We start from the raw sequence: 23,553 nt of genomic DNA, 5'->3' as shown, positions 1-23,553 counted from the left end.
CATCGCCCTGGAAGGTGTCATTCGAGGCGCGGAGCTGGACAACGACATCCATGGCACGATTTTCTACCGGTCTCTCCAATTTCTTGGTTTCGTGGATGAAATCGACATCATCAACAAGACAACAGCGAAGCTGTGTGAGGCGTACTAATATTCACAACCATTCCTAATATACCGCCGTTCCTTCATTCACAACATTTATCGACCTGCTGGTACGATGCGGCACCGTGATGCACTGTATGTAATGCAAATTACGAAACTTTGGCAATTTTCTATCCAATTTTATTTGAAAGCACCGAATCTTATTTAGTTTGCTGAACAGCTCATGGATTGTAAACATTGTTGTCATGATTCGCACACTCACACAATAACAATGCGTGTAAAGACAAGCGGAAAACTACGGAAACTAGCGGAAACGGCGGTATATTAGGAATGGTTGTTTGAGCAGCACGATGGCAGCGAAGCGGTGAACCAACGCCACTTTGTTGTAAGTTAAATTGTGTTCATTTACTAGATTGTTTTATTCACTAATCAATTATATATTATTTTAGGGGCGGTTGAAGTAAATGTAGTAGCCACTGATAACCGACGAGAATATTTTGGTGTTGATGAAGTGTACCTCTGTTTGGAAGGTCTATTAGACGAACAATTCATATCGCCGGTGATTAGCTACGAGGTAAGCGGCATAGGTGTGCTTCTTCATGCCGTATGATTAAACATCCCTTCGCCACTGGGACACCGTGTGACGGAACCGTTCAAAACTAGCTTGAAGGTGCGCTAGCTTGTGATGAAGTCTCTCCCGACGAAGGTGTGCGCAAGCTACTTTGTACCCCGGCTGCTGGTGATCTAGGAACGGCAGCCCAGGATTTGGTAAGAGGCAAACAGGGCATCAACGCCTATCGAGTGCAATTGCATGAAGAGTGCCTGCTGTGTATATGGAGCGTTTCGTTAGCAAGCATTTAGTTTACTGGACGGGGGCAAATCATTATCTAAGCCAGGAGCTACGGCGGCATACTGAGTGGTCTCGTTTTCGTTGACGGCTGCTGGAAAAAAAATGCCAAAAGATGTACGGTGGAATGCAGAAACGCTATCTGACGTTCGGGCGGGGAAGGAGCAGCAGGAACTTGAAGAAGTTGTCTTGCGCTAGCCAAGAGGTGAGCATGCGGCAGATATGTGCCATGAACTGTTGAAGGGACGGAAAGAAATTTATTACAATAGATCGAAAGGTGGAACTCGATACAAAATAGTTATATAATATATCTTTTTAATATAATTGCAGAGGAGTCAAGTCATAGACATCATTAACAATATATCGTTGCCAAACGCGGAATCGTACACGGACGCAACGCCGCAGCTGACCCTCAGTTTTGCTTTTGGATTTGTTACTCGTGCTGTTAGATGTGTTCCTAGTTTTTACATATTCCCTTACGGTGTGTATCGATGTGGTGCACGCTTACCTCAAATTGATATTTAAATTTATCATGCATGTCTTTTTGCAGAAATCTTATAAACTATACCGGTTTCCGTTCGAAGAAAGAGGACTACATTGAAATTCTGCCAACGATGGATCGTTTTGGACAGATTGACTATTTTGCCGTGAAATCTCACATCGCCTCCTAGTTTAAAAGTGTACCAACATACACACATCGATATCGTTAATCGGCATTAAAGGTATTCAGATTACATAAACTGTACGAACTACATGTTCGTCGTTCCTCTAATTTTTCTTTTGTTTGCGCGGAGTGAAACCTTCCAAAGGCACCCACGATATCCAACCAACCGTCCATATAGTGGGTAGTGTGGGATTCATTGATCGTAATCTATCTGTATTACAGATACAGATGTAAACAGTTAGCTTACGATCTATGCGACCTCACTAAAACACTCTGCGTACCTGTTACCTTCCTCTTGAAGATTTGTGTGAGGGTCTTATTTGATCGTTAGGACGTCCTTCGCGCTGATCTCGTACCTGTGAAAACAGTTTGAAAAAAGAAAAGAAAAGGAAAAGGAAAAAGAAAAAGAAAAAGAAAAGGAAATAGAAAAAGAAAAAGAAAAAAAGAAAAAGAAAAAGAAAAAGAGAGTTCCATTCCGGGTTCACTGTTGCTTCGTCAAGGATTCGTCTCCTGGCTCGTCTTTTCCGATGTCCATGTTTGTACCACTACGTTCCTTTCTTCGTCGGTTTATGCTTCTCATTGGGCTTTCATCAGTGTGCGGCCAGATGAGAAAGATATTTGCGTTCAATGTTTTATCCTTGATGTGCACGTTTTATGTATCATATGTATCATCAGCGTCTAATTATTCTTTCGACGTCAAGGCATCCTAGTTATCTAGAATACCCTCCCCCTCCCAGCTTTGCCATGCATCATCATCCGCCCAAGGGGTTGGGACTGGGCCCGTGTACCCAAGCTTGGATATTTGATGACACATGTTACCACTCGGCACGTAAAGGACGTGTCAGGATAGGAGTTGGATAGGAGAGCCTGTGTTAGCCTTCTTAGAGGCTTCGGAACCTACCCCGTTGCCAAGAATTTGCTGTTCTGGTGCAATTAGTTGATCATCTTTCTCATCTTTTTCCGCGCTTTTGGATCTTGCTGTTGTGTTTTGCGTTTGCGACTAGTGCCCTCTTTGGCTTCATTGTTAGCTTTCATATTCAGAAATCGCATACGAACTATCACTCTCTGTTTTGCGAATGATTTTATGACCTCTGCTGGTAAATCGACTTGTTTCTGAATATTCACCTTTAATCTTCGAACGATTGCAGTTTTTTTATGGAAAGTACCATTTTTGTGCAATTTCTGGAATATTTTTTCCATCTTTTTGCCAGTGTTTAAAAATTTGTCGCTTGGTTTGTAAAGTCCTCCCAGAGATAGATGCTCCATAAATGTCGGTGGTTGACAATAATTGTGTTCAGATGTTGTTTTAAAGGTTTGCATTCCCAAGTTCAATGCCGGATATTTTGCGTTAAATTTTTTTGCGAGGTAACCCATTATGTACTCTAATCCATCTGCCTCTTGTTCGTTCATAGAAGAGAGATTAGTACTCACACTGCTCACTAAATCACTGTCGTCATTGGTCGCTAATCCATTGACCCTTTCCATAGCGTTGATATCTGGGAGACTAGGATTGATTCCAGCTTCGGAAAACATCGTTGCTGCTAGAAATTCTTCGCTTTGTACAGATTCATATGTGTCGTCGCCATTCGTTTCCGCCGGTGTCAGGTATCCATCCTGTTCCTGATTTTTTTTTCTTCGGTATATGTCTGATTATGTAAAATACTTGGAGATTTGCCGAGTATCATAATTCTAATTCTGTATAGACAACTCAGCGGCGAAGGGTGATCATAAACCCCTCCTTTTTGTCTAATCTGTGAGAAAAAGTTTTCTAGCACATCTTGATTCAACTGTCAAAGGAAAATAATACGCAACGATTAAACAATTTGTAAAACAGTTTGATGGGTAATTTAATTGATATTTACCTTATATGTAGATATAAATTTAATATCATGTTTTCTTTCATGTCCTGATACAGCATTTGAAGGGCAGTTGTTTGCATCAGAATTGATTTTTGAAATGTCTGAAGCGAACATTTTCCGATGGCAATTGAATTGAGCATCAACCTGCGCATGTCGTTCAGGGCCTTTATTTGATTATCGTTTCCATTGTATGATTTTTTATAGTCCTCTTTAGCATAAGGCGAGTATGAATTTGATACGCTGAACCATAAATCAACCTTTTCCATAAAGTCAGCTAGATCTTTTGCTTCTTCATTATGTACGTATCTTCGCAAAGAAACAGATACTGTGCGCGATAAAAGTTGTGCTGCTTTTTTCACATTTTGTTTCTCCTGGCTAGTCATCTTGATGTGTCCTTGGTTTATTTTGTATACAGGAGTCATTTCTGCAGCCATACGACCCTCAACTATATGTTTAAGGGGCACAATTGTTATTGTCTTATCATGATACTTGAATCCGTGATCTACTAGCCAGTTCCTCGTCAACTTTAACAAATGAGGCACATCAGGAACAACATATACATTTTTTTTTGATGGAATGTGGAAAAAATGGATTATTATAATCGACTGCTCCCAATTCTTTCCAACAGCTAGTATTTGCAGGACAGTTATCGCTAACTATGGCGACCACATTTATATTTTTTTCATTTAATTTTTCAATAATTTCCATTATGATTTCTTTGGTCATGCTTTGGTCAAATCCGATGTAGATTGGCTGCTTGCAGTTCTTAAATAGTCCTCTAGCCATTACTACTTGAACATAATTGAACGGTCCCATTACTTCATCTGCAGCCGGGTCATATTCTAATACGCTTTCTACTTTCATTTCATCAAAACTTAGAACACATTCTCGATCTTTGTTGCTAAATGTTTTGGCCGCGGTTCCAACTAAATTCAAAACGTCTTCTAAGATGCCTTGCTTTAAGTTAATTTTTCGTCCATACCTTTGTAAGGTGGATGGAGCAGCCATAGGCACCTTCAAATCTTTTCCTACGTAACAATATGCCCGCGAACTAAAATATTTCAAGGTAAACGCCTTGCTAATTTCCTCTTTGGTCCATCGTACTCGCTTCTTGTGCTTAATAATCAAATCAATTTGATTGCTAGTCAGAGTGTCTCCTAGCATTTTCTTCATTATTGGAACTACATCTGAACTTTGGATGCTTTCTTTCTGAATGGTTTCCAATTTTTCTACCAAATTCACATTTTGTTTCTTTAATGCTGTATTTTCTTGAACAACCGAATCCGAATGCTGTTTCAAATTATGGTTTGCTGCTTTTAGGATTGTAGCCTCCTCTAGTTAAGCAGTTAGAGCAGAAATTTTTAATTTAAGGAATTAAATTTGTTCATTTTTTTTCGCACATGGCACATTCTTTCTCACACGACTGATATAGCTCGTGTCGGCGTTGCTCTAGCACAACGTCGTTCAATTGTTCTTGCTCATCATTAGTTATGTTCGAGCATGAAATTACAGATGGAATTGCTTTAAACCGAAACACAACACAAACGTATTATTAAAATAATAAAAAAACAGTAACAATAAATTATATATAGAAGTTTAACAGTGTTAATATATAAATGAAAAAATAAATAATTATTAATAAATAAGTTACACGCATTACATACGAAAATCGTACACCTCAATCGGTACTAATCCTTTTATGTTATGTAAAATGGATTAGAATGGTTTGGAAACAATGATATAAATCCATTCAATGGTAAAGGTTTGGAAACAAAAAAAAGTAAGTAGTACGCTTGCCATTGGATTTGCATGGATCTTTATCATCCGCTTCCCGTTTTATGATCGTCATTTCATTTTGAGGATTATCAAAGTTACAGAAAGGTGGCTATGGAATTTTGTATTAGTCATTTGGGAAGCAGTTTTTTTTTATTTATTTTTAAATAGTAAAAAATGCTTAATATAATATTAAAACACTTGAAAGCATTCTGCACATTCCTAAACATTAACATGAATTTTTTTTACGCTAAAGTTATCCAATGTTAGCCAGCGACGTCTGGACTTTCGGACAGCTCCATGTTCGGCATTATGTTCCCCTAAGTGACGCAACGTGTTGGAACATTACCACCGGATAGACAGATGGCCCCACGACGACCAGAGACCGGGAGTTCAGCTTTAACCGTCGACCAGTTTGGTTCAGTTTTCTAGTAAAATTCCATATTTTAAAATTAATAAATTGTAATAATTCAAAAAAGCAACTAAAAACTAAAGCATATACTATAATTATATCTAATATACACGTACAGACAGACAGACAGACTGATAGACAGACAAAAATCAATGCAAGAAACATTATTTAACTTTGATTATTAATATTCTATGCGACATTTGCATAGAATACTGATTAAACATACTATTAAATTGTATGAGAAGCAAACCATGTAAACAAGTTTTTAATATTATTACCCGATAGCGTTGAAAGATATTTTAAAACTATGATAATGCAAACTGAAAGAAACTGTGACTCTAAAGACATTACGGCCTAAACAACCAACCGCTACGGCCTAAATAGGTGGCATAGCAGTGGTCGAAGAACTGAAAAGCAAATGGCAACAGTTATAGGAAGCGTGCAGCAGCCTTCCTCGTTCCGCGCCATTACAATTTTCTTGTTTAATATATAGTTACGTGCCTAGCTACCGCCATGACTACACGTGCACCCCAGCAGCACTAACGTAACGCTAATGTGTGGCGCAGCCATTAGCAACTCTAACTGGTTGGAGCAGCGAATACGGGTCGCTCCAAAGTAGGTTCAAGACGCCACGCAAACTGGATGAACCAACGAATCGGAATCGCATTTTTTTACTAATGCATCTAGTATTAAATATGGGACACCCGAACTCGTTCTACCAACAGAAAGGATTTCGTAACGACTGATCTTACGCACTCGCCGCCGCTGCGGGTAAGATTTACCACCGGTCCCTTCTAGAACTACAAATGCTACGCACTGTGCGAAGATACATTTTCGATTATTAATGTACGCATTTTAAAGCAGAATTCACTTAATCTACATTATAAATAATTACTTCTAATTGTATCATAATCAATGAAAACTAGAAAAGTACTTTCCCTCACATTTTAATTTCCGCAATGCTGTAGTTTTCATCATAGGAGCGTTGTGCAGCTGATAGTCCTGGGGCTGAAAATGAGAAGAACAAATAATGGAAAAATTAGTAGGTTCCCAGCCTTCGCCACGGTTACCAAATTTCTTCCAGAGACTGCGTAACACAGCATCTTTCGGAAATTTATGGAACACAACATCCAATCCCAGCTTTATCACTTTGCAACGGCTGTTGCTGCATGAAATTACTGAACACGCGGTAGGCATGACGAGTAATAAATGTTCAGAAATATAATTTTTTTCTAAAAAATGAAAATCTTAATCTGGGATGATAGCGCGGATTGGGAGTTATTTATGCTGAGCATGAAAAGTGAGTAGGTAAATACGGAATTTAACCGCCAAAAATGATACCTATACATTTAGAGCTAGCGAAACATAAACAATCCACCAATACAGGCTCATGCGGAAAACCATCTGTCAAAATCGGTGTCCAGGGGGGGATCGCCAAAAGCGCTATAACTACACCTCATTATACATTCCACCTTGGGCACGATACAAATATCCCGAGTAAAATAGCAATAATGGAATATTTTAGTTTTTTCGGAATAACTCAGTTTGTCGGGTCAGCTAGTACGTTATATAATAATTTTAGACGTGCATTAAAATTTATAAAAAAATGAAGGGGTTTCGCTTTATTTGTTACGTCTTTATTTATTCAACAGGCGTATGTATTACAGGCACAAAAATTAATTCCTCTTTTCGAGATGTGGACAATGCTACAAGTTTGCATTTGATATCATTCAACCCGAAGTCTTCACATGTTTCAGATAACGTATTAACGCATGCTTTGAAAATAAAAATTTCGCTTCACGTAAATGGATCGTTGAAAACTAAGCTTTTCACATTAATCTTTTTACCAATAATACGAATACCATTCAAAGGTTCTTTTGTGGCACATAGGAACTTCACTATGGGATCGTTCTTTATCAAGAACCAGTCATTTCGGGTGTTATTCTGTAGTAGAAAATGAGAATCAATGTTAAATGTTATAACATTACCACGCTGCTTTAAAGTAGAATAATTCCTATTGGATCGAGTTGATACATGCTGCATGTTCAATTCATCCATTTCGTACAGTCGATTTATGGCCTGTTCTAAAATTTTCCACCCGCTTCGCAGCAAGCGCTTCAAAAATTGCACATAATTTTCGAAAATATACGTGGAAATAGACCACAACGATTCAGAACGCTCTTCTTCTTGAACAACATGACGTAGGTTGTGAACATTGCTGCTAATATAACGTTCACCATAAAAAGCTTCGAAATCTTTCACAAATTGTTGCAGTTGCCCAGCAACCTTCCACTTTGTCTTTTAAACGTTAAGCGAAAGCTCTGTTACAACTCAAAATAGCAGCATAAAATGGTTATACAAATCATTCGGCATATGTGGCTTGAATACAACAAGACCCGCATAGTTTAAAAAATATCCGAACTCTACTCTTTTCCAAAAATTCGCGTATTTTATGAAACGTAATTTGCGATTCATTTCCGAAGGAGTAATCTTTAATAAAGCAGCGGAAATCTTTTGGCATTGCTCTTGGGACCATTCTCTTGCCTAGCTTTCCATCACGCTATCCTATAATTAATCGCTTCATTATCCCTAGATGAAACAAGTGCATAAGATCTGAAATAATTACATGCTGCACTATGTCAAATTCATTCAATTGACACAGGGTTGTTGTTGTTATCTGATGTCCTGGATATTCATATTTACGGAATTTTTCCTTTGTTTGTTGTGTTGCATTTGAATCACTTGCATAAACGATGGTGTGTCCAGCCTCGCAATGATTCCCTTCAACGGTGGATTTTAGCCACAGGCGTTATAGCCGGTATGCAGTTTTAAACCTGCAAAAATATAGAAAGTTGTTTATTATCAGATATTTCTATTTATAAACCCCTATAAACACTATATAATTTATAACATGTTTTCAATACCTTTAATGAAGCCTCTGGCAGGAGTATCTGCAACGCAATTTCACAAAAACTTTCTTTCCGTGAAAGATGATACCATTTGCCATTAGGAGATTTAGCTCATCAACGGCTGGACGAAGAAACTCGTCTATATTGTTTGGTTTCTGAAATTCACAAATCATTCCGGCTGCCATAACTGGAGCTTGTGAGAGTTCTTCAATTCTGAACAATATCGGCAAGAATTGCATATTGCTGCTATTATGTAGAGGCAATCCATCAATCGACAATGTTAAAGTAATACAATTAGGATGTACCTTTACTGATCTGAAAATAAAAGGTGTTGTGGATAGACGTGCCAAACCCTGGATTCGTCGTAGCAGTTGCGCTGCTACTGGTCGACATCCAGGAATCGACACTGCGCTCACGCACACTACCACGCCGCACTTAGCGATTGGCGCTAAGTGTGTGCAGAGCGCACCTAACCCAAAAGGGTGAGTGTGTAACAGGCTACCGGTCGAGCAGGGCTCCCGGTAGGGCTCACGGTGCGGATCGTGCGCGTGGCCCATTATAAGTTTAATTTGTGTTGTATAATTATTTATCATGTGTCCTCATGTGCAATAAACGTGTAAATAGTTTCAAAACATAAAAAAGGAGATAATGATGAGCTGTAATTCGATCAAGTAAAAAATAAAGGTGTGTATCTACTTACTGGAAGTAATTTAATAGCCAAGTTCTGAATCCTCGATACCAAAACTGTCCACCATCGAATTCCTTTACCTCCGATGATGAATGTCGTTTTGTATTTTGTGTATCGTATCCCATCCTCTATAGACATATTATCAATATTTAACGCACTACCAGCTTCGACATCGCTATCATCCGTGAAGTTTGCATCGCCATCCTGCACAAAATCCCCTTCATCGTGCTGCACGGTATCCTGATGGCCAGACTCCTACCAACATTCATTTACGTCTGCAGGTTTCAATAAACATTATCACTTAGGAATCGCTGGTAATTTATTAAGCTTTTGTTATAGGCATACACCACTTACTGCCCGCTGTGCAAAGCAACGGAAGGCGTTATGCCGTTCTGAGAATTTTATCACGCCTTCCTTTTCTCTCCAACGGCAAATTTGTCGAGCAGCTCGTCGAGCTGCCCGTCCCTGGCTCCGCCTCATTCCCCTCGCCTGAGCGCGCTGCCGAAGGTTTGGATGTGTTGGTGCGTCAGACGGCCAATCGCTGTCAGCCGTCGTCCGTGCTCATTCCCTCCATAGCGCTATCTCATTCTCACTTGTGGTCAATGCTCATGAGTTGCTGTGGCGCTTAAAAAAGCTGTTAACAAACATTGCGGCAATGTAGTTGCATTTTCACAAATCAAACTAAAAAAGTGCAATGAGTTCAAACGCTGCAATGTAAAAATGACCAAGGAATCGCTAGTTTACGCAGGAGGGTTTGCTGTGCAACGCGCAGAATCCTAATCCGCATTAACACGTTCAGTCCGGCGCTGATTTTCATGAGCTTACCGTTCCGCCGGCATCTAGAACGCAAGCTGATTGTGGAACCGGTATACTGGAAAGTTCACTGGCAGTCCCTGGAGCCTGCCATCGAACTTAACGTGTTAAGCATTAAGCATAACTTTGTTACACTAAGCTTTTGCTTTCGTATGGTTTAGATTACACAGATATGCTGAGCCGTCAGCGCATGGGTGTGTACGTGCGTGTGTATGCACTTTCGCCAAATGTGTTTTCTTCCGGAAAATTATGATCCATCGGTCAAAACAGGAAGGTGTTTATGACAGTGGCGAAAGGCCGAGTTGAGGTCCATGTAAATGGTAACTGATGACCGGGAGGAGGGGGTACTGGCACACAGCTGTTGGGAGATTGAACAGTATACTTAAATTGGCGGCGCGGGGGGGGAGGGTGGCCAAGGGACCCCTACGATCATCGGTCACAGGCCTTAAAATTGTTGCCGGCATGGGGGAGGGGGAGGGCTGTGCAAATGGTTCTCCAGCCACGGGGCACCAACGACCATCTTTCCTGGGGCCCTTGTCGCTAATACTCTGTCCACTTGTAGACATACGACATACTACAGACTAGAGACTTCGGTGACCGCCTAGTCCGCCTACCGTTAGGTCCACCGCTGGTTCATGACGGTGTTTTTTATCGTGGAGGTGCATCCTTCCCTCTGTCTGCAGCGTATGCATCGAGCAGGAGACAGTGTGGCAGTATGCAAGTTACCCGCTGGATAGGAGCGGTCCCGCGGCACCGCCTTTATTCCGCACATCTTAACAGCATGCCCGTCGTAGGTTCTAACCGCGTATGAACCGTCCGCCGTAGCAAGAGATGACTATCCGGCTACGTGTTACTCAAGTCCTGAAAAGGCCGGCGTGATCGCGTAGGCCATTACGCCAATAATAATAATAATAAGAAGAAGAAGAACTTAGCATAGCAGTCCACACTCGGGGAAGGTTTTTGTTTTGACTTTGGTGCTGCCGGGTCTACCGCTGTGGCGCGACAAATGCACGGAATTCACTCGACTAAAACATGAACCTACCGATCCGAACCCATTCCAAGGCAATGCCGGTCAATCCGCGTCATGATAACTTCTCCAAACCAACAAGCCGCCAGATTCTGGACGGGCAGGTGCAGCACCATATGCGCGAAAGAAATTTGCTACATATCACACGCACGTTTGCTTCGATCGTGTGCCTTTTTAACACCCCCAACAGCAGAACCGATCGCAAAGATCGTGGTGCCAATCCGATAGTTGTGTTGTCTCTCAGGTAGCGAAATCGAAAATGCATGGACTTTGTAGCCGCAGCGGATGAAAATGTACGCATCAGAATCAAATAGTTTTGGGGTTTCCACACGCACGCACACACACACAAAAACACACACGCACACATGCACGTACGCGTGTACGCGGGCAGGCACCCGCGAAAGCGCAAACGCAAGCACGCACCCACGAAAGCGCGAACGCAAGCACGCACTCCCCCCCCTTCCCCCCACCAGACCACCCCCCCCTCCCCGCATGATCGATTACGGCTACCCTATCGGTAGAACGGCTGGTTCAGCTTTCTTGTATCGCATCCTCATCCAAAGCGCCGGGCGGGGTGGGAAATCGCGGCATGATAGAGTGAACGGTCACTTTCCCCGCGCTGTGTGCGTGTGTGTGTGTGTCGAGACCCAAAAACTGGAGACAGATTTCGGCAAATAAAAAAAAATTATTACCACTATACACTGTGCTACATGATGCATAGAAGGTCGTTGAAGCATCAAACATGCTCAAATAAAAAAATATTAGATTAGTGTTAGAGGTTCTCCTACGCTTGTTTTAAATAGGCTTCTTCACCCTCAATTGGCAGGGGCATCGAATGGTCTCATCAGCAGCGGCACGAAATAAAATAATCCATCAATACACCGATAACACTTTAAATCCCAATCCAGCTTCTCCCACAGCGTCTCAAGGTCACACACAAATTAATAAATGCTAACACCCACCAATAACAATACATAACCGCAATGCACATATAAGTATCAACGCATACACCACAACACCCAATCAGCTGGCGGCGGAAGGCACGGGCTGAAGCTCAAGTAAGGCAAGCCAGGGTGAAGGAGGGAGAGGAGAGGAAGAAGCGGACGAAAAATTGGGCGCCATTATTTTTTATAATTTTTTGACCGTTTTTTTTTTTGCTCCGCCGCCGCCCGAACTGCCCGAACTGCCCGAACTGCGCGACCCAGCGCAGGAATCGCTGAAGTCCAGCGCGTGAGACGAGCCAAAATCTGCGCTGGCCAGCGCAGATTTTGGTACATTTTCTGCGCTGGAAACTGCTCGAATTTGCGCAGCGGGTGTGTCGAATTGTGCTTGCCTCTTGCTAGTCTTGGCGTGAAGGATTCTGTTACGGCAAGCGTAATGGTAACGCGTCACCCTTAGTACGCCTAGTGTAAGGTAGAGGGCGCTTCAAGGAAATTTGCCTACCCCGCCATGCAATTGACAGCGATTTGCGAGGGCGCGCGAGGGCTCGCACGCCATACAAGTTCACCGCCCCAGAGCCCTCGCATCAAAGAGCTTCCCCCTGTGCAAAGCGATTCAAAAATTGGAACCTCTCGCTCATGTAGTTCGTTTTTCTCTTTCCCTCCTACAGCGTTTTTGTCGAGCAGCTCATCGAGCAATGCGTCTCTTGCGTTTCCTCTTCCCCTTCGCCTGAGCGCGCTGCCAAAGATGTATATGTGTTGGTGCGTGTGGTGGCCATCATGTGTCAAACAATGTGCGCTTTCATTTTGTGTCTATTGTCGTCTCTTTCACACCTACGTATGCTTGATGTGGAATGATTGCGGCGCCGATAGAAAATGTAAACATTGCGGACTGCTCATCCAAGAGTGCTCCGGCGTTCATTAAATAATAATTGCATAAAGTCGAGTGAAAATAGGATCAAGCCGTGTTAACCGTCTTGTGTACGACCAAAAAACTTTACGTAATCGGACAACCGCCTACCCGGGTAGGCCATACATTTTGTATGAAACAATGATGTTTTTTGTGGTTAAAAGAGTATATCTTTTGAATTTCTAGTAAGATTTGAATGAAAACTGTCTTAAAGGTTCATAATAATGTTTTATAACACATCGTAGTAAAATTAGAATTTTGAAAATCCTATCGAAATTTTTTTCTATCAAAAATATGTTCTAACTCCACCACCATACTGGCCAGGCCGCATGTTTTATGTGGATGATTAGTCTTTTCTAAGTTTTACTTACGTTTCTTTCAAAAGTTCTCAGAAAAAGTTCAAAAGTTCAGTTCAAAAGTTAAAATATGCTCATTATGTTTATTAAAAACCGGCTCCGACCGGCTTCAGACAACTTCGGAACCTCCTCCACTCCAATCCAATGGAGTCGGCTCCGTACCGTACGGCTCGGAAGCTGACTCCACTCCAGCTGCTTTGGAACCGGCTCCGCACCAACGACTCCGCACTCATGGCTCTGAAGCCGGTTTTTACAGATTGCACCAAAAAAATCATTTTGAATAAAGTATCAATCGGGAAGATCCATAAATAGGTGAGTAAATAATGTTGAAAGGAATCTATAAAAAAATTGATAAGTGTTGAACATTGTTCAACAATCACACAATCACATCGGGTGTTAGCTTCTACACTTGCGAGAAGATAGATTCGTTTTTTAGGCTATCATACAATGAACGTTAGTCCAGAGCCGTTGATCCGGAGCCTTTGATTCGTCGCCGGCTCCGGGGCTGTTTGTACGGAGCCAGCTCCGGAACTGTGGTGCGCTTCAAAACACCCATCCCTATTCGGCAGTAACATTATGCCAAAAGTATGAATGTGTTGCGCAGCGACCACATCGAAGGTGGCTGTTTGAATTTATAATTAAATAATTTATATTTTGTTCTTAGTAGGCTATGATAGCTTGTAATTTAGATTATAAAAGGAGGAAATAATTATAATAAATCAGTCTTACACCAGCATTTGATGAGTGCGTTTCTCTGTTTGGTGTTAAGATTCTCCCGGGTGAAGCTTTGGGCGAATACGATTGCCTTCTCGACAACGCTTAACGAAATCAGTAGCGGCGCTACCACGGAATATACCTCCCAATTTACATTGGAAAAGAGGTAACATTTTTGATTGAAACAAATATTGATAGGATTTTTAAAATTCTTATTTTACAACGATATGTTATAAAACATTATTGTGACCTTATGAGACAATTTTTATTCAAATTTGACAAGTAATTCAAAAGATATACGCTTTTAACTATGAAAAACATAATTCTTCCATACAAAATGTATGGCCTACCCGGGTAGGCGGTTGTACATGTGAAGGGTATATAAACTTAAATAACTTAAAAAAATATTTGAACATATTTGATATTTTTTATATTTTGCACATGGGTAGAAAACATCTTTTCTGAGGCATTTTTAAAATTTGAAATCGATACGATTTTTTAATTCAAAGTAATTTTGGAATAAAGATGCAAGACTTACCCGGGTAGGCGGTTGTACACATGACGGTTAAAAGAATACATTTAATGTATCCCGACACTGTCCATAGTCATGCGCGTTAAATGGCTCGGTTGGAACGCGAACATACTGCGACGCGAATGCGTTTTGCTGGGCAACCGGAACCGGACCCCGGGTAAGAGAACATTAAGCTGTGCGGTCTAAGGAAAAGTGTCCTCAATATGTTCCTTTTGTCTATGTTTTAGATGACCGAGTCGATGATGCTGTGCCACTGGTGTACGAAGCAAGTTTAGGCCCTATGGAAGTGAACGATAAGTTACAATCATTATAAACTGTGGATTGCGAACCGCTTATTATGTATGTGTACACATTTTTTACAGACAAATTTCTACCGATGAGTTCTAGTGTGGAGAACAGTGCGTAGACCAAAAGCAGCGATGAAGATGGTAAATTGTATTTATACGGGGCAACAACACACCTTAAACCGAAATGCGTTCTGTGCACGCCCATTGCCAATGTAATGGACACCGAATCGACGGTAATCGTTGGGGTACAGCAGTTGTACCTGGTAAGAATAGTATATATAAGCATCTTGTTGTTTGATAAAGTTCTTACCCTATGCATTTCTCTTGTTATAGCCACATTCAGCAATTCATATTGCCACACTATAGCCAAGGAGAGCTTTATACTGCATGTCGTCATGCGTGGTAAGCGCATGGTATGGGGAACCGCTTTTGCTGCGTGTGTCTGCAAGTGGCATCAGATTCTTTGGCAAGTGACGAAGTCTTAAAAAGTAGGTTATTAGTAATTAGTAATATTTGGGTACAATACATATTACTTAATACTTTTACTATTTATTTAATACAGATATCTGGTAGCGCGTTTGGAATCAGCTTAAGGTGCACAACAATTCATGTCCGTTAGGATGGTGCATATTACGAGCCATAGACGAATGCACTGTTTCCGCTCCATATTCTACACCTTATGTGCCCTATGATGCATATGTTGCTGCGTTAGGGATCATGTAGAGAGCCTATGGTGCTCTCCTGTACAAATAGTGATCTTTAGCGAAACGGTCTCAACCGTTTAAGGTGCACAACAATTCATGTCCGTTAGGATGGTGCATATTACGAGCCATAGACGAATGCACTGTTTCCGCTCCATATTCTACACCTTATGTGCCCTATGATGCATATGTTGCTGCGTTAGGGATCATGTAGAGAGCCTATGGTGCTCTCCTGTACAAATAGTGATCTTTAGCGAAACGGTCTCAACAACCAGTCCATGCATATACATGCCTCACGGTGTATGCAATCTTTGCAAACAAGCTTTTCTGTCGCATACTTACTCCTCTTAAAATAATGTTTTTTTTTTATAAATATGAGCCCCACATAATACCAAGACAATAGCTACTTAATATGTTTTCGGATTGTGAATGCAAATATAGAGCTTTTGGAATTTAAGTTCGGTATATTCTTCTTCTGAGTTCATGTTTTGTAATAATTTAATTCATTTTTATACAGTTCACCAAACGGACACACCTAAACTAATACTACTAACAAACTATAATGAATTCTTCATAATTCAATTTAACCAAAACCTATACTACTATTTACAACTATGCTAACTATACTATACTAATTTTAAAAAATATGACAAGAAACTACATATCTACTATTTACAAATTCAAATCAAAATTCAGATCTTCGTGATCTTCAAGACCTTCAACATCTGCTAAGTTCAGGTGATGTTCTTCGTTTTCTTCTTCGGCTTCTTCGTTCTCAGGAACGCGTGCTGCGGCGTAGCGCAATTTCAAAATAAAATATTTTTTTATAAATCCTTCCTTCACTACCATGTCGTCCGTGCTTCCAACTTTTGCCATTAGTGACACAATGTTAGGATAATTTTTTAGCGGTATTTTCCCGTTCTTGGCTGTCCACCTGCAGGAAGGCATGAAAGTCTTTGAAAAAAGCAAGTCCCTTGCTTGGTTCAACCGCTTCATTAAATACGGCGACATCACCTCACATTTGAGCCACGACACACAGTGCCGCTGTTGTGACAACAGCGTTTGTTATGGTTTTGGGGAACACCACAAATGTAGAGAGGAAACTGTTGTAGAGTTCCACTGCTCGACAGGAGAAAACTCCATCGCGATTGAATCGCGATGGCGGGAGGGTGAGAGGATAAAAGGGCCGGAGGACGGACTCCCGGCCTCTTTTCGCGCCAGTTACTCGGAGAATAAACTAATTTTGTGATTTTTCGCCGTTAGAAATATCTACTTAATTTTCTTTGAGTACCTTTTCGCAACATTTCACAAAATTAGTTCTTCACAGTGATAAATATACAAACTTTGGATTCGTTCACCACACTGAAACGTATATAAATCTTCAACCGAAGTAATACGAACAAACGCGCGGAATAACTCGTAAATCTTTCAGTTGAAAGTATAGTGAAGACGCCGCGAACGTGCAGTGACGAGTAATCGTTTATAGTATTCCGAAGTTACGCGCGCGATACGATCGTATATAAATCTCGCCACCGGGAGTAGTGCGAATCCGCGAGTGACACAAACCGTGAAGGAACGTTGTTTCGTTGCGATGATGAACGAAAGAGCAGTACAGGACGCAAGCTGTGTGGTGGTGGAGACGCAGCAGCAGCTAGGTGAAACGTCCAGCATCTCCCCGGAGAGGCGCGTGAGCGTCGTGGAAGATGCTGCAAACAAAGACGAGTCAGCCTCGCAGCCCGCGGGACTACCCCGCGACCTGGAGGTGAGGAGGAAGCGGCTTGAGATCCGCAGGAAACAGTTTGAGCTCGAGAAGGTTCAGAAGGAGCTCGAACTGGAACTATGTGAACTGGAACTCGAGGAAGAGATTTCAGATCGAGGCAGCCATGTAAGCGATTTTGTGCGGAAAACAGAAGTCTGGATGCAAAAGACGAATGATATTGGAACAAACTTGATGGTTCATCACGATGGCGAATGCATCGGTCATTCACCTTCGACCACAGTGAAACATAACTCGGCAACAACGGGCGCTACGCAGTTAGCCGCTGAAGCAACACCAACGTCATCACGAGAGGAATGCGCGATAGCGAGCGCAAGCCGGGGTCAGCAACCCACGACCCCAACGACGAACAGTACCCCTCCGGACTACGACCGGACCTTGGCGATAGACCAAGCCGCCGCCATGGAACGCGAATACGCGCAATGGAGGCGTGCGGTGGAAGCTAGCATCACGGAACACCGGGCCAAACAACTCAGCCAGGCTCACAAGTCAGGAGCAATGGCCGCAGTGGCGGCGCCCTACACTAGTTCGACGATGACACCGACAAGAACGCCAACTCCAAAATCGCAAGGTGCATCCGTAGGACTGCCATTGACATCAAGTCAAAAGGCAGCGCGGGAAAACACTCCCAAAGAACTGCCGGTATTTTCAGGGACGGTGGAACAGTGGCCCTTGTTCATCACCGCCTTTGAGCGAACTACGGCCGCGTGCGGGTTTACGGATGATGAAAATCTGATTCGACTCCAACAGGCGCTACGTGGACCTGCATTAGAGTCCGTGGATCACGTGCTTCTACTCCCGGACGGTCTAAAGGAAGTTTTAGACATTTTGCGGACAGAGTATGGTCGTCCCGACCTGATAGTGGACAACCTCGTCGATAAGGTGAGAAGGTTACCACCAGTCAGAGCCGAAAGGCTTGATACCTTGGCGAACTTTGGCAAGGCAGTACGCAAGTTGTGCGCCACAATAAAAGCGTCCGGTCTAGAAGATTATAATTGCAATGTTGCGTTGCTTAAGGAGTTAGTTGCAAAATTACCGGCCGAGAGACGCCTGGAATGGGCACGCTATAAGGTGAAGTTACCGAGGAAGACCATAGAAGAATTCGGCAAGTGGTTTACCGAAATTGCGGTGGCCGCGAGTACCGAGGTTAACCCGTTCGAAAAATACACGCAACACACCGAAACGACGCGATCACAACCGGCGCGCCGACCACTTACTAACCACCACCACCTAAACGTTCACCGTACCACTACATGTGCGCTTTGCCACGATACATGTCGCACACTCGTAGATTGCGCAAGGTTTCACGAGCTAACGATCCAGGAACGTCGAGTTTATATTACAGGGTTTCCCACGATTTATTGGTCGGTTCCCATCAATTTTTGGTGGGTTCCCATATTTTTTTGGTGCGTTCCCACGATTTTTGGCCGTTTCCCAGAATTTTTTGGTCCGATTGTATTGATATCAAATCTGAAAATACCAATAAATTATAGGAACGAACCAAAATCTATGAGATACGACCAAAAAATCGTGGGAACGCACCAAAAAATCATGGAAACTGACCAATAAATCGTGGGAAACCCTGTAACGAACATCGTCGGTGCCATATACAGGGTTTCCCACGATTTATTGGTCAGTTCCCATGATTTTTTGGTGCGTTCCCACGATTTTTTGGTCGTATCCCATAGATTTTTGGTTCGTTCCCATAATTTATTGGTATTTTCCGATTGGATATCAATACAATTGGACCAAAAAATTCTGGGAAACGACCAAAAAATCGTGGGAACGCATCAACAAAATATGGGAACCCACCAAAAATTGATGGGAACCGACCAATAAATCGTGGGAAACCCTGTATGTCTCGGAACACACCGAGGTCCGTGTTTCGTCCGATCTCCTTGCGGCATGGACGGATGCCAGGCGAAACACCACCAACTGCTTCACGTTGAATGTGACACTACACAACGCAGCGGCAGCACACAACACGCACTGAACACTCACGTTAGCACTAAACCGAATTCACTCTTTCGTTACATACCTATCACAATATACGGCGGGAAGAAGGATGTCAACACTTACGCCTTCTTAGACGAAGGCTCCTCGGCGACGTTTATTGATCGAAGGTTGATCGACGAACTTGGCATTGAGGGCATTCCACATCCATTGTGCCTGAAATGGACTGGTGACACTACACGCGAGGAGGCCAATTCGTTAATGGTGTCGCTGCGGGTATCAGGTGTCTACAGGGGAGCTCCAACATACGATCTTCAAAAGGTGCACACAGTGAATGAGTTATCACTTCCAGCACAAACGCTACCGCTCGAGGAACTGGCCCAGAAATACTCACACCTAAGGGGCCTGCCGATAGCTTCTTATGTTGGAGTGAAGCCACGAATCCTGATTGGTATGGACAATATCCACCTGGGAAAACCGTCACGGTGCGCTGAAGGGAGCTTTGACGAACCAATCGCCGCAAAGACGAGACTTGGATGGACTGTGTTTGGTCCATGTGCTACACCGACAACCGTAAGTAGAACCACGTACAATAACTTCCACTTATGTATCTGTAATGAGAATGGGGGGGAAAGCATTAACACAGCGTTGAAGGAATATTTTTCGTTGGATTCTATGGGAATCAATACTCCCCGTAAACTGCTTTCCAAGGAAGAGGAGAGAGCAATTACTATGCTCAGTTCTGATACACGGTTATTACACGGTCGGTACGAAACAGGATTGTTGTGGAAGTACGACAACGTACGCCTCCCCTGTAATCGAGAAATGGCTCTCCGTCGTCATGCGTGCCTGAAAAGAAGGATGAGTAAGGATCCAGTGTTAGAGACTGCGATAAATGCCAAAATGCGAGAGTACATCGAGAAGGGATACATTCGGCTGATGCAGGAACGAGAACTAGCAGAGAGAAGGGAAAGGGACTGGTATTTGCCAATTTTCCCCGTCTACAATCCGAACAAGCCCGGTAAACTGAGGATGGTGTTCGACGCTGCGGCGCAGGTACACGGAGCAAGCTTGAACACATTTTTGCTAACTGGACCAGATCAGTTAACTAGTTTGGTACAAGTGCTGTACAGATTTCGCGAGTTTCGCACTGCCGTGACTGGCGACATCCGTGAGATGTTTTTCCAGGTGCGCATGAAGCCTGTCGATCAACGAAGCCAGCTGATCTTTTGGGATGATGGTAATAAATCGGACGGAGGTCCTAGCGTTTACGCCGTGTCAGTTATGACTTTTGGGGCCGCTTGCTCACCATCTAGCGCTCAATTTGTTAAAAACCTCAACGCGGAGAGGTTTGCCCAGCGATTCCCACGCGCAGTAGAGTGCATCAAACACGAGCACTATGTGGATGATATGTTGGCGAGCGTAGAAACAGTCGAAGAGGCTGTCACATTGGCAGAAAACGTACGCTTTATACATGCGCAGGGCGGATTCGAAATCCGAAATTGGTTATCCAACTCTAAGGAAGTTGTACAAAAGATGCGTTGGGGAGCTAATGACGAACTGTCCATCGACATGAGTCGCGACAAAGGGACCGAAAAAGTATTGGGTATGTGGTGGAATACCTCGGATGATACGTTTACATTCCGAATAACTCCACGCATAGATAAGAAGCTGTTAACATTAGAAAGACTACCATCAAAGCGTGAAGTTTTGAGCACGCTGATGATGATCTACGATCCTTTGGGGCTCATTGGCCACTTTCTGATGTTCCTCAAGATTCTACTACAGGACTTATGGAGATCCGGTACGACTTGGGATAGCCCTGTCGATGGCGAATCAGGGAAGAAATGGAAGAAGTGGGTTGGACTATTGCCCGAACTAGAAAAAATTGTCATCAGACGATGTTACAGAGGTATTACATCAGTCAATACAACAAACGTGCAGTTGCATGTCTTCAGTGACGCGAGTCAATATGGAATGGCTGTGGTGGTGTACTTACGGTACGAGGAAAACAGCGTCGTAGAATGTGCGATTGTAGGTTCCAAGACAAGGGTTGCTCCACTGAAGTTACTATCTATACCACGTTTAGAACTCCAAGCGGCAGTGATAGGAGCCCGGTTCGCAGATCACATAATGAAAGCGCATCGCCTAAAAATAACAAAAAGGATTTTTTGGACGGATTCACGCAACGTTGTGAGCTGGATTCGCTCGGATCATAGACGATATAGTGCCTTCGTCGCATTTCGAGTGAGCGAATTAGTGGAAACAACGAACGTAGATGAATGGCGCTGGCTCTCCACCAAGGTCAACGTTGCCGACGACGGAACCAAATGGCAAGGGAATCCTGACTTGTGTTCATCCAGCAGGTGGTTCCGCGGTCCTGAGTTCCTGTGGGAGTCAGAAGATAAGTGGCCGATTAACCCTGTCGACCCAGGTGAAACCTTGGAAGAATTTCGCCACAGTTTAATGCATCAAGTTGCAGATGCCACCGTAGTTGATTTCGCGCGATTCTCGCGATGGAAGAGATTGTTAAGGACGGTGGGTTACGTTCATCGTTTCATCGGGAACATGCGAAGGCATGTTCAACAGTTAGCGAAGATCGATGGTCCATTGACACAACAGGAATTGTTGGATTCCGAGCAGTCGCTGCTCATCTGGACTCAGGCCGATGGATTTTCATCGGACATTAAGCGGCTCAAGAGTGATGCACAGCAAAATCATCCGTGGAAGAAGCCAATTGCTCGCGACAGCGTGTTGTACAAATTATCACCTATGATAGACGAAAAGGGGATATTGAGGGTGTGTGGGCGGTTAACTGAAAGTTCTTTTGTAGAAGCATCATTGGCAAAACCGGCGATCTTACCGAGACGACATCACGTAACCGACCTAATCATCAGGGACTTCCATGAACGGTACTGCCATCGAAGCCACAGAACGGTGATAAACCAACTGCGTATTCGTTACTACGTACCAAAGCTGCTGATGGAATTTAACCGGGTTCGACGTGGCTGTCAGCACTGCAAGGTGAAGAATGCTTTACCAAACCCGCCGCTGATGGGCAACATTCCTCGCCAGAGATTAGCCGTATCTCAAAGGGCTTTCACACATACAGGACTGGACTATTTCGGACCGATACTTGTGGTAGTGGGACGACGCTCGGAAAAGCGCTGGGGAGCGCTGTTCACCTGTCTCACGACTCGTGCGATACACATCGAACTGGCCCATTCGCTAACTACTGCTTCTTGTATCCTAGCAATCCGTCGATTCATCGCTAGAAGAGGCTCACCGCGAGAAATTGTTAGTGACAGGGGCACTAACTTCATTGGGGCCGCACGAGAGCTCAACGCTGCCCTGAAGGAAGTAGATGAAGCTACACTGCAGTCGAGATTCAGCTCATCCGAGCTGAAGTGGAGCTTCAATCCGCCGGCCGCACCGCACTTTGGTGGATGTTGGGAGCGCCTGGTACAATCAGTAAAGAAGATTTTATGTAATTTTAATTTACCACGTTTACCGACAGATGAAATACTGCTCACCACGATGACGGAGATTGAGATGATGGTAAACTCCCGGCCGCTGACCTACATACCGCTCGATGAGGACCTGGACTTTCCCATAACCCCAAACCACCTACTGCTAGGCAGCTCAGACGGAAGAAAAACTACGGCGTTCTTCGATGACTCCCCGGCATCGATTAAATCGTCTTGGAGCGCCACACAAGGGAATGCGGACTTGTTCAGGAAGAGGTGGATCGCGGATTATCTTCCTACACTTACCCGCAGATCGAAATGGTTTCATCCGGCACCGCGCATCAAGGTAGACGATGTTGTAGTGATCGTGGACGGAAATTTGCCGAGGAACAGTTGGCCGATGGGGAGAGTTTTAAGCGTAATTTGTGCAAGGGATGGGCAAGTAAGAAGAGCGACAGTGCAGACGGTAAACGGGATTTTAGAGCGTCCGGCGACCAAAATTGCGGTTCTAGATGTAGGCGAAAAGGTTAAGTCGAGTGATGAGGCTAGCAAAGAACAACAAGGGAGACCGCATGGGATTAATGACAGCAGTGGAGAACAGAGCGAGCAGAAACAAACGTCATAGGAGTGTAGCACCCAGGGGCGCTAAACTGATGGGGAGAATGTTGTGACAACAGCGTTTGTTATGGTTTTAGGGAACACCACAAATGTAGAGAGGAAACTGTTGTAGAGTTCCACTGCTCGACAGGAGAAAACTCCATCGCGATTGAATCGCGATGGCGGGAGGGTGAGAGGATAAAAGGGCCGGAGGACGGACTCCCGGCCTC

At 43.4% G+C, this 23,553-nt stretch overlaps 1 protein-coding gene and 2 long non-coding RNA genes across 5 annotated transcripts; 2 read left to right on the top strand and 1 right to left on the bottom strand.

Moving 5' to 3' along the window:
• Nucleotides 1-662: 662 nt before the first annotated feature.
• On the bottom strand, nucleotides 663-14,774 carry LOC121600167. Of its 2 annotated transcripts, none has more exons than XR_006005789.1 (3): nucleotides 14,548-14,774; nucleotides 6,599-6,662; nucleotides 663-1,037 (listed from the first exon to the last, which is right to left on the bottom strand). It is a non-coding gene; the product is annotated as an uncharacterized LOC121600167 (long non-coding RNA). The 2 variants fall into 2 exon arrangements; XR_006005788.1 differs by lacking the exon at nucleotides 663-1,037 and adding an exon at nucleotides 5,382-5,670.
• LOC121600166 lies at nucleotides 14,634-15,907 on the top strand. Of its 2 annotated transcripts, XR_006005787.1 has the most exons (5): nucleotides 14,634-14,698; nucleotides 14,769-15,091; nucleotides 15,162-15,316; nucleotides 15,391-15,422; nucleotides 15,615-15,907. It is a non-coding gene; the product is annotated as an uncharacterized LOC121600166 (long non-coding RNA). The 2 variants fall into 2 exon arrangements; XR_006005786.1 differs by having other exon boundaries at nucleotides 15,391-15,907.
• A 3,261-nt stretch (nucleotides 15,908-19,168) lies between these two features.
• On the top strand, nucleotides 19,169-23,351 carry LOC121598764. Its single transcript, XM_041926038.1, has 2 exons — nucleotides 19,169-19,832; nucleotides 22,777-23,351. Exons 1-2 carry the CDS (start codon nucleotides 19,796-19,798, stop codon nucleotides 23,349-23,351), a joined length of 612 nt encoding a protein of 203 aa, XP_041781972.1. The 5' UTR covers nucleotides 19,169-19,795.
• Nucleotides 23,352-23,553: the final 202 nt, after the last annotated feature.

This window comes from Anopheles merus, chromosome 3L (assembly GCF_017562075.2).
Source record: "Anopheles merus strain MAF chromosome 3L, AmerM5.1, whole genome shotgun sequence".
Taxonomy (NCBI): Eukaryota; Metazoa; Arthropoda; class Insecta; order Diptera; family Culicidae; genus Anopheles; species Anopheles merus.
The sequence above is the reverse complement of the archived record's forward strand: the minus strand, read 5'-3'. Positions and strand labels throughout refer to the sequence as shown.